Below are 12,674 nucleotides of genomic sequence, written 5' to 3' on the forward strand. Positions count from 1 at the left end.
AAGATTCTAGAAAAGGCAGTATCTTTACAACTATGTTCCATTTTTAGAAAGAAATGATATCTGCGAGAATTTTCAATTAGGATTTAGACCGTACCATAGTACTGAGACAGCTCTCATAAATCAAAAAGTCACAAATGATTTGCTCTTATCATCTGATCGTGGTTGTATCTCTCTATTAGTGTTACTGGATCTTAGTGCTGCATTTGACACTATCGACCACAACATTCTTTTAAATAGACTCAAAAATTATGTTGGCATTATAGGAAATGCATTAGCATGGTTTAAATCATACTTATCTGACCGTTATCAGTTTGTAGCAGTAAATGGAGAGATGTCTTATCAGTCACAAGTTCAGTATGGCGTACCACAAGGCTCAGACGGTTGCTGTTCACTCTGTACATGCTACCCTTAGGAGATATCATTAGGAAGCATGGCATTAGTTTTCACTGTTATGCTGATGATACGCAGCTCTACATTTCTTAACACCCTGACGAAACTTACCAATTCACAAAATTATTAACAGAATGCATAGCTGATATAAAAAACTGGATGACTAGCAACTTCCTACTATTATACAGTTTATACATGTTTGGGATAATTTGATATGTCTAAGTGCGACTGATACAAATGTCTCATTTCCAAAGAAGTTAATAAAAAGGTAATACAATTCTTAAGAGTTTAGAAATATCTTGCACACAAAATAAGTGTGTCTTACAGGCAAATGGCCTCCTGCTCTCAAAAGGTTGTTTGCACATGTTTCCATGTGAAAGAGGTTTCTGTCTATTTAATGAAATGCAGCAAAAGGCTCTGCGATTTGTAGCTCAAATTGGCCCGTGAATGCTGAGAGTCGCAGAGACATATTTGTATTTCCTAATGTCAAGGTTTGCATCTTCTCTCCTTATTCCAGAGCATTTGATGTTTTGTATCTGATCTTTAAACTGATTAAGAAATTGGCATGATACATTTACCTGACATATGAAGTTTACTTAATTTACTTCTAAAATACATCAAAATAAAATATTATGTAACTGACCCCTGAATAATGAGCAGCAGCTATTGCATCAGTGCAGTCACTGTGTGTTTTGATGTGTTGCTTTCACACCTCTAATGAATAGATCATCTCTGCATTCAGCACAGGTGTTAACAGCACTCTAAGGTGCACATTTACTCAACAGCAAACCATAATGGCTATAATTGGCCTTCAGAGTTTACTGTAGCTGTAATGAATAACCTCGGGTGACTTATTATCAGGAATAAATTAGAAACTTGTCATTGCTTGTTTGACAAATCAACAGCTTCAAAGAAACTGGTAGCCAGGCAAGACAAGTTACCAATCCTGAGTGGCGACTTCACTGCATGCATTCAGCACTGCTTCCTACTGTTTTCTTCCTTTTTCTGCTGTGTAACAACAAAAGGGATATGCCCAACCCAAGGTTCAAAGTTGATACAATGAACATTAGAGGGCACTAGCAGAAAATATATATATTATGACTACATGAAACAATTCTAAATGAAACATTTATTCTATTGACATATATGCATGAGCTCAAATGTTGGGAAATTTAGTGAAAAGTCAATCTTCCCGATTGAGATTGTGCAAGACAAGTGAACGTAATCATCATTTTTTATATAGGTTACATCATCCAGGATTAGCACAAGTAAATACAATTTTGATGAACAAAATAACACACAGGTATTCCCTCTATGTTGTAAACAATAAGAGTTTGCTCTAGCCCTTATGTCATTAAGCGACAGGAAGCTCGTGCTCCAGACTGCTATGAATCCGCTCGGAACCATTTGCTGAGGCTGTGAATTACATGTAAAAATGTTGTAAATAATGTTCAGTTTCTTGCATGGGCTGATTGTTTCGCTTCTTAAGACCTCAATGTATTGTCAGGAGCCACGGGTTTTAATTGACCCCATCTCTGTGTGACCCAAACTCTCCTGTGTCTCCTGTGTCACACGAGCTCTTAGAACACTTTAGTCCTTCACGTCTATTGCAATCTCAAAACTCTGGCCAGTTGACAATACCTAGAATATCAAAACGGCTGGCGGTAGATCCTTTTCCTATTTAGCACCTAAACTCTTAAACAATCTTCCTAACATTGTCTGGGAAGCAGACACACTCTGTCAGTTTAAATCTAGATTAAAAACACATCAGGTTTACTGTAATCATCTGGATCCAGGCCGTATCCAGACCAGGTGGAGGACCTTTACCTAGACACGATCACAACTCATCCCTGAAGTGTCAGCAGTGATTTTGTCAACAAGACTCTCCCCTGTGAAGGCCTCATCGACACGACAGCCATCGGCACTGATCCTCAACAAACCCATCGCCATACCGGCGTGACTCCGATCTTCAACTAGATGGAACTGGATAATATTCAGATTTTTCCAAACCAATCTGACTTCTGACCTATAATGCTGCCTGAATCATAATCATACACTATTCGTTCATTGGCCAGAGGAGAACTGGCCCACCTGACTGGTTTCTCCCAAGTTTTTTTTCCTCCATTCTGCCACCTGATGGAGTTTGGTTCCTTGCCACTGTCGTATTTTTCCACCTTTGTTGCCATTGGCTTGGCTTGCTTAGTTGGGAACATTAAATGTAACATTTAATAATAATACTTATCTGCCTGCATTGACACAATTATACAAGAACTTAACTGAGCTGGACGATGACATCACGGTTTACTCCAGAGTAAGTTTTACACATTTTTAAAACAAAAATGAAGCGTCACTGAACTTAATTAAGCTGAACTGCTATTTTCTTCAGGAAACAAACTTTTTTTGCATTATTTTCCTGTCATCTCTGTAAAGCTGCTTTGAAACCATCTGTATTGTACAAAGCGCTATATAAATAAATGTGACTTGACTTGACTGACTCTTACCAAACCGGTAAGAGATATTTTGAAGAATGTGGGTAACCAGTTTCGCTTCCCACTGACTTTTTTTTCTTTTTTTAGTTTTTTGAAAAAACTTCTTTAACTTTTGAACCGTGTAAGGGCCCTTTCACACCTACCTTGTTTGGTCTGGATTTTCAGACTTTTCAGTTTGATTCGACTCAAAATTGGTCCGATGAAAAGAGGTAGTCTCGGTCCGGATCAAACTGAACAAAGGTTTGGTTCGTTATAGTGTAAAAGCATTTTCTGTAAGGTTCGGACTTTCAGACCATTTACAGGAAGTTCCGGTGGTTCCCGCGTAGCCGAAGAAGACAAAGATAGCAGGAAAAATGAGCCGTGGTAGCACATGGGGAGAGGAGGAGACAAGGTTTTTATTTGAAATATGGTCTGACGACATAAGAAGTCAACTGGAAAAACGCAAAACGCTTGCAGTCTTCTCCTCCTTTCCTGCCGGCGACGATCATATGTTCGCACAACGAGGACGTTCATTGGGCGAATTTGAACTAGCCTTGCGTATAGTTGGTGCTGCAGATAGTAATACCATAATAATAACAATATAGTTTCAACGATATGCGTCTGTTCATTCATTGTTGTCAAAGTTACCCACCGATTTGACAACACGCTGACGTCAGACGCATGTCCGTTTACAAACCAATCAATGTCGAGATGCAGCCCACATAGATGATGACGACAGGACGCAAGCATGTCATGTAAAGTTCTTTAGTGCGCTCGCATAATTGCAGTGTGAAACCAAACCAAAACTTACAGAATGTATAAAATGTATCAAAACATGAACTTCAGGTGTGAAAACGCCCTGAGAGAATCCTAATCTGGACTGAAGAAATTAATTGCATTTCAAAGCTAATGTTCCAAAAAAAAAAAGATTTAAAATTTTTTTATAATCAATTAACAAACACCATCGCACACCTGCAGGTGATAGGTGCATAGGAAAATAAGACCAAATAGGTAGGTCGACAAATCTGCAAATAAGGAACTCCTGCACACTATCGGTACTTGCAAATTAATATAAAAAATATTTTATTAGCCACGTTTCGGTCTCACGACCTTCATCAGGCATATGATGAAGGTTGTGAGACCGAACCGTTGCTAATAAAAGTTTTTTTTTATATTAATTTGCAAGTACTGATAGTGTGCGGGAGTTCCTTATTTGAAAAAAAAATTATAATAAAAAAACTTTGTATGTTACATCATCAGTGGGCAGTAGATGGGTGGGCTGTCTGATACATACTGTATAAATTAAAGGACAGAAAGGAGAGCAGAACAAACTCGAGGAGGAGACTCACTCATGGCCTATGAGACAGAGGATCATGAGACTCAATACTGCTTTCCTGCCATCAACTCATCATGTATCAAGGGAATGCGCTATAGATATGAATACAATATCATGTATGTGTTTGTATCATTGCTGTCAGCATGGACTGTGTTTCTGAACCTGCTGGTGATCATCTCCATCTCTCACTTCAAGAAGCTTCACACTCCAACTAACCTGATCATTCTCTCTCTGGCTGTGGCCGACCTGCTTATGGGACTTGTCATGCCCATAGATGCCACCAGACTTATTGAGACGTGTTGGTACTTTGGAGACACTTTCTGTAAACTGTTTATGATAATCCTGGGATTGGTTTTCTCAGCATCTCTTAGTAATTTAGTATTAATTGCTGTTGATCGTTATGTGGCTGTGTGTCACCCTTTACTGTACCCACAGAAAATAACCACAACTAAAACTTTACTGAGCATCTGTCTGATCTGGGTTTGTTTTTCAACTTACAATGCTACAATTGTAGCTAATAGTGGATATTTAGACACTTCACTCAGAACAGACATGTGTTATGGAGAGTGTTCTGTAATGATTGGTTTTGCCTGGGGAGTCACTGATCTGTTCATGTCTTTTATTTTTCCTTGTACCCTAATCATAACTTTATATTTGAGGATATTTTATGTTGCACGTCAGCAAGTGAAAGTTATAAACTCTCTGATGAAGGGTGGTAAATGTGTAATGGAAGGATCAGTGAGGAGGAAATCTGAGAGGAAAGCTGCTCTGACATTAGGAATCATTGTGACAGTTTATTTGCTGTGCTTTATTCCGTATTATATCTGTTCTATATCAGTAATATCTTCCACAACCATGAATCTATTGACATGGGTCTTGTACACAAACTCAGGTCTGAATCCTCTGGTCTATGCTTTATTTTATCCCTGGTTTAAAAAGACAGTTAAACACATCTTAACTCTGAAAATATTTCAGCCAGCATCCTCTCTCATCAATATTTTTACAGAGCATTAATTGTAATTAAACTGGTAAAGCTGTCCCTCATAAAGGATATGCTTATCATTGTATGGTTTATATTTTTAATTTACACTACATGTTATGTTCAATTTTAACAATTAATTAAACTTCCTTCCACACACATTGAAATTAAGTGACACAATGTTCATAAATTGTATTAAATTAGCTTATTAAATAAACTGAGCAAGCAGCATAAATCCTCAATGTACTGGAATAAATGGTAAAGGTAGATATTATGTGCTTTATGCTTAATCACTTTCATCAATATTGTTGCATCTGTGTTATTAAAGATCAAATAAGATAAAGATCAAAAAGAGGACAGTAAAAAGTGATGTTCTCTAACTTTCAGAAAATGTCTTAATGTATAACTATTGGTATGAACAAAAAGATTCAACAACTGAGACATAAACTAAACAAGTTTCACAGACATTTGACAAACAGAAAAGAGCTAATAATGAGTCCCTGAACAATATCAAAATTAGCAGTCATATCTGGTGTAGGCAGAAGTACCACAGAATCTGATGTGGTCAATGAGATTACTGTGGTGTCTGTTAGATACAATATTTCATGAGTTCGCCTGCTCATCCAGTCTAAACAGTTAATGGTAAAATAACTGAGCTTGATGTCCTCGAAGGAGCTTGATCCCCCGTAACTGAAGAATTGTCAGTAGGATGCCGCAATGACTGCTCCTTATGTACGCTCAAAATGATAATTGAGTGTAGGCCTACTGAATGAGGCTCTTCCCGAACCTACATTCAGTCAGGGCCACTTTCGTCAAATGTATATTATTATAATAATGCATACAGTTAGTGTTGGCGGTATGGATCTGTTATGGGCAAAATCCACGCGCCCGTCCGTGCAGCCATGCCTGGACAGAGCGGTGAGATCGTGGCCCCGCATCCAGTAATCATGCATACATAATTGCAATTACATTTTTACATGAGTGTTGTAAACAAGCCAAAATACATGAAAGATGATACAATGAAATTAACTACGATAATTAACTAACAATTAACTAACAGAATTGATTAGATTACAGATACAGATAAGTGGAGTTGGGGATGGAGGCGGGAGTGCAGTGTGCAGATAAGCAATAGAAAGAGGCTGAACGAATGGGAATTTAAAGTGACGAATGCCGCAAGTGGATTGGTACACGTCAGGAACAGCTGACTGTTGTAAGGCGATGCTCAATTTTGGAACTTTATTTCACAAGTGAACAATGTTTACTCATTCTCTGTGCTAACTGGAATAAGAAATGTATGTTTATTTGTCAGCAAAAGTCCGCTGGATGACGCAAAATGGCTTCCGGAAATCAGGAAAGCAGATAAACTGTCACAATGAGTCGTCCTAACATCAGAGCAGCTTTACTCTCAGATTTCTTCCTTACTGAACCTTCCATTACACATATTCATCAGAGTTTATAACTTTAACTTGCTGATGTACTACACTGAAAAATTCATATAGTTATTATCAGGGTGCAAGGATACAGCAAGGGCACGTTTAGATCCTTGCAAAACTCATTATAAAGGGACACTGATCTGTGTGACAAGTCTGCTGCTAAGACCATCACCATTGTAAGCTAAACCAGTAGAGACAGATGCTCATCAAAGTTTAACTTAAAAGAGAATGTGCAATTGCAAAGCAATTCTTTTTCTGTTTACCACTCATCCAAAGTGTCCCCCAAGGTGTCATGACAATACAAATACTGCTAGATTTTCTAGCCAAACTGTTTATTATACACCACATACTTTACAACAAGAATTTGTCTTAAAGGGGACCTATTATGCCCCTTTACACAAGATGTAAAATAAGTCTCTGATGTTCCCAGAGTGTGTATGTGAAGTTTTAGCACAAAATACCCAACAGAATCTTTTTTACAGCATGTTTAAATTGTCAATTTTTGGGGCTGAGAAAAACGCGCCATTTTATGTGTGCCCTTTAAATGCAAATGAGCTTCTGCTGCACGGCACAGGGGGCGGAGCCTCACGAGCTCGCGATCTGTCAGGACAATCATCTCACGGAATGATAATATCAGAACAAAACTCTCAGTAACGGTGTTCATTTCGACCCGGAGTTGGACAATAATGCCCACAGAGTCAGAGAATATATGCTGTATGGAGATGGAACAGGTATACTGTAGTTTAGTTTAATTACGGTTATGTATTTGTCATCTGATTGTAATCACTATTAATTCAAGACTGCTGTAGTGGACCCGTCCGAATGATAGCCAAATATACTGATGAGTTTAATATTGTACATCACACAATGAAGCGTCAGTTTTACTCCAGAAAATCACCTTAAGAGCTGAGTAAACACAGTATAAGACCTTTTCAATGTAATTGCGTATTACGTGACGTCACGAACGTAAACGTTTTTATTTATTTTTGAAATGAGCGATCGTTTCGCTAGATAAGACCCTTATTCATCGTCTGGTATCGTTTAAAGCCCGTTGAAGCGGCACTGACACTGTCATTTGGACCTTGAACCGTTTGGTCGCCAGTGAAGTACATTATATGGATAAATGTTTTCATCAAAAACCTTAATTTCTTTTCGACTGAAGAAAGAAAGACATGGACATCTTGGATGACATCGGGGTGAGTAAATTATCAGGAAATTTTTTTTTAAAGTGAACTAATCCTTTACGGCCTGTTCACATCAAGGGGGATAAAGGCTCCAATAAGGTTCCATGGCGAAGTTCTTTTGATTTGGGGTAAAAAGAAGTTTGAAATATGTGACCAGTGGTATAATGTTAGCGAACATCCCACACCAGTATACAGTATTAACCCTTTTCCTGCCATTGACTGAAATTTCCATAATTTGTGAGAAAACACTTCCCCGCCATTGATGGAATTTTCAGATTTTAGCTCAAAATGTTGCATGAATAGATGCATGAAGCTAGAATAAAATAGGTTTTTTTGTTTAAAAGCAGAGGGTCAGTTCTTTCTTTTGATATATTGCATGTTCAGATATTCATACAAACATTTTGGGGGCCATGAAATTTCGGTGAAAATGATCAAAAACGCTGGCGGTGACTGACAACTTTTAAAAAAACACTGGTGGGGAAAGAGTTAAACATTAAAAAAAAACTGTGTCAGTGTCTCTTTCACTTAAAGTGGCTCTCCAGTGTGTTTGTGTTTTTAGATTAATGATTACGATATAACCGTCTCATATTTTTAATGCAAAACAAAGTTATACAACGCAGATTCAGTTTGCCTAATAGCTGTTCACGAAGGTAAGAAGCTCATCAACTGAATAAACACTATATTTTTTTTTATATTCCCATGCAAACAAATATAATTGTCAACACCCAAAAAGTAAATACAAGAAAAAGAAAATAAACTACATTAAACAAAAAAATTTAACAGATAAGTGCTTTGCAGGAATTGGTCATTAGGTTGCACAATTCAATAAAGTGAAAACTGATGTGTGCAAGTCTTATCTGATGGTTTAGTTCATCAAAGGATGTCCAAAGTTGAAGCGGTCCTTTAGTAGATGAATAATCCAACCATTTGCAATGATTTCACTCCCAACGATAACAGTTCTCATGCATCAAATTCCTTCAAATCAGGAACAGTCATAAATAGGCCAAACACCACACGCTTATATCCCTCTGGGCTTTAAATACATATTTAGTTTGCAACATGCAGTGTTAAAGTCACTCAGAAAGAGTCCTTCTAAAATACATACAATACATTTTAGTTGAGCTTGAAATAAAACATTTCCTGACCAGGACAGCACAAATGCAGGTAAGTCATGCTTTCTACTGCTGCTGTTCTGCTAACTTCCCCTACATTTCCTCTCATTTAGGCACCATAGCACCCCTAGCGGTGAGGAGGAAAGACTGTAGATAAAAGACTTCGTAACAGGGTTTTCTGTTACAACGAGACAAGAATTTAAAAAATGTGCACCAGCTACTAACACGGATTTCTTTATATACTCAATTGTCTGTATAACTTTTTTGGAAGCCGGCTTTCATATTTGTGGGCACCATATCTTTGCATAAATTATTTGGCATACGTGACGCCGCCAGTTATTTCTCAATTAACTCTTTTCCTACAGTATGTTGTACAGTTCGCATGCCTGATTTTTGTTCACCTGGTTCGGAATGTGCCATTGTTTTTCTATGTAAGCACACACTAGACAGACGTCTTTAGCGCCTAACTTTTAAAAACTTCCTTGTTGTGTTTTTAACCGCAAAAAATTATTCTGTGTGAATGGCCAACACTCTTGTTTTGCTGCAACAAAAGTTTGAAAGTGCTTGCAAATTTCCTGGCTCTGTCAGGGCCATCCCAGATGAACATCCCCGCCTCCCACCCCAGGGCTTAATTTGAGCCGGAACACGCCGGAACATGTTCCGTCACCTCCGACATTGGATCCGGAACCTTTTTTATTGGATCCGGCACCTCCTGTGTCACTAAAATTAATTGCCTAGATGAAAAAAAAAAAAGACTGTTTGTGTGTAGTGTTCAATGTTTGTGACACATGACTTGCGCGCTAGTTGTACGAGTTGAGATTGCTGCCTCTATCGTTTCACTCAGGGGACTCAAAAAGACAGGAAAGTTTGCTTAACTTTTTCAAATACGCTGGACAGTCAGATCCCAAAAAAGCAAAAATCGTTTCCGCTGATCAAAACGGAGACCACGGTGGACACAGTAGCCTAGTGTCGATATCTCGTTATTTCGACATAAATAAGGGGACATTCTAATCTGCATTAAGCCACATTAAGCGTTCTTATAGCCTAATGGTTTTCTATGGGAGGAAAATGCTTAACCGTTCATATTATGGGCTCATCTGATTTTTTGTACATAGCCTATTTGTTAGGATTTTAGTATCATAATGATTAGGCTAATAAATGCACGCACAATTATCCGTGATTTTTTTTTTTTTTGAACAAATGCCTTTCCACTTGTGTGAGCAAAATTCAGAATTAAATTAATGTGCAGAAATTTGTACAAATAGAGAGTAGGCTATGTAGGTCTACTATACTGTTGTAGCCTTTAAAAAAAGCGCGTTTCATATTTGTTAAAATATTATAACGGTTTTTTTTTTTTTCATTTATGTTGATTTATGAAAAGTGAACAGCACGACCGAGTAAGATACGATGCGCAATATGAGACATGGAGCGGGTCAGACATGATTTTGACCGTTGAAGTTGAAGTTGTTATAGAAAGCCTTTCTTTAAAGTGAATTTCGTTTTGTATAAATTGTATCTTAATTTTAATCAATTTTTCATCAACCAATTGCCTGTATTTAATGAATAGGCCGACGAAACAAATATAACGGAGGCGCCCGCGCGCTCACTTGCGCACGTGAACTAGAGCACATCCTAACTCAACGAAACTCAGAGTATGCCTCACATAGACATGACAAATACATCAAATACACACAGCTTGAAATGTCTCTAAACGAAATAATTCATAACGAAAAAAGAAAAAGGCTACTCTCTGATAATCCAGGCTTGTTTATGTGCATTTCTCTCTATAATGGTGCGTTCACACCGGACGCGAATAGCGCGTCAGGCGCGAGTGATTTCAATGTTAAGTCAATGCAAAGACGCGTTACAAGTCTTATTACAATTACACATTATGCACACTGTAACCTCAAATGACATAATATGGAGTCTTTGCATTGACTTAACATTGAAATCACTCGCGCCTGACGCGCTATTCGCGTCCGGTGTGTGGGTGCAGTAAGCGCATTCACACGGAGATGGCGATCGTCAACTTCATCTTTGCAGCCGAGTCGACACTTTTAGAGAAAACACTTGTTTATTAATAAAAATCAATAGGCTACACACCGAATTACGCACACATATTATTTCGAAATAACGAGATATTGTGTTGAAATAACATTATTAATAATAATAGCCTACATCTTTTAGAATAGATCTATTTGATTGAATGCTGAATGTTGCGCTTGTTCAATTTAATAAAAATAAAAACTTTAATTGTGATCATTAACATAACTGAATATTAAATATTAGTGACCAAGTTTTGCGCAGCTCCCCGTCAATGAGCAGCACCCACTCAGCACATGCTGTCCCTCCCTGCAGAGAAGCTATGTAGGCAGTGTAATTTTTATTTTATTTTTTTGTTCCGTTTCCTCCAACCCCCGTTTTGAGTCGCCGGATCCACCCCCCCTCTGCGCTCCGGGACCTCCGACTTTACAAATTAAGCACTGTCCCACCCCCATGCTTGGGATGGCCTTGGGCTCTCAGAAACATCATCTCTCCTGTATCCAACATATTCCCAAACCACAGATGGGTTTTTTTTATACTGTCCTGGATTCACCTTCCCTGATTCTGTGCTTACTTGTCGTAATGGTAAACTGCTCGGTTCTGTTCTCGCGCGAGATTTAGGCATGCTGCATTCAGAATCGTGCTTTCTGCGGTTAAATCGCACAGCCCTAAGGATAAATCCTTTATAATAAATAGCCTAACGCAATATTCTTTTAAAAAATAAGAATGGTCAAGTTTGATTTAATGGTGATTTTAAAGAGGCGGATGACATAAGTGCAACACAGGCTTATAATAAACAGAATGTAATCATGGTGTGGACACTAGAGGTCTTCTCGGGTCCTAAAAACTGTACCCGACCCGAATCGACTCAAATCACTACTTACCCGAACCCGACGTGCATCATTTATTTATTTTTTTAAGAAAAACCCGACCCGATACAGACCCGATAAAATTAGACCCGAGGCCGACCCGACCTGACAGCATTTCCTTTCGAACCCGACTGGACCCGAACGTAAACGGCATTTACATCCATGGGCGTCCGTATTTTCAGAAGTGCATTTTCAGAAGTGCTGGGTACAATGATGCATTATTTTTTCTTTTTCGCGCAGGTCATGGTTTGAAAGACGATGTCCTGTAGCTTACTAATGTACGCTCTCCAAGCTACTATGCTCTCCACAGAACATAAAATATTCATTTTATTTTATTTTTCGTGTTTGCATTTATGGGGAAAAAACAATTTGAGGACGTGACAGTTCTCGGTTACGGACGCGACCGCTCTGAAATCGGCAAAAGACTGCTTTAAAACTTTCACAGAGACCTCAAACAGAAAGCACAAAGCCTTTCTTTAAAGTGAATTTCGTTTTGTATTAATTGTATCTTAATTTTAATCAATGTTTCATCAACCAATTGCCTGGATTTAATAAATAGCCTACTAAGTAAAGCAGATAATAGAAACCACGACGACACGGGCGCCGGAGCTCGTCTCATAAATGAACCGAAACTCAGCATAGCCTACTTGCCTCACAGACCTGAGAAATATATCTATTATCTACAGAACGCTTGAAATCATTCTTTTAAACAGAACAATTCAAAACGAAATTCATAATGTCTGTGACTGTGAGGCTATAGGCCTACTGTGTTTCAGTTTATTTTTGAGACGCGCTCCAGTTCATGCCACGGAGACCAGGGTTTTCAGATCCAAGTGGACCCGTGAAGACCTCTAGTG

General features: G+C 38.3%; 1 protein-coding gene across 1 annotated transcript; it reads left to right on the forward strand.

Annotated features, from left to right (window-relative positions):
- Window positions 1-4,168: 4,168 nt before the first annotated feature.
- On the forward strand, window positions 4,169-5,208 carry LOC306991793 (trace amine-associated receptor 13c-like; the record flags this gene model as incomplete). The annotated part of the gene is made up of 1 exon (XM_079599969.1): window positions 4,169-5,208. The coding sequence occupies exon 1, from the start codon at window positions 4,210-4,212 to the stop codon at window positions 5,206-5,208; it is 999 nt and encodes a 332-aa protein (XP_079456095.1). The 5' UTR covers window positions 4,169-4,209.
- Between the last annotated feature and the right edge of the window lie 7,466 nt (window positions 5,209-12,674).

The sequence above is a fragment of the Phoxinus phoxinus genome (genome assembly GCF_949152265.1).
Source record: "Phoxinus phoxinus genome assembly, chromosome: 23".
Lineage (NCBI taxonomy): Eukaryota > Metazoa > Chordata > Actinopteri > Cypriniformes > Leuciscidae > Phoxinus > Phoxinus phoxinus.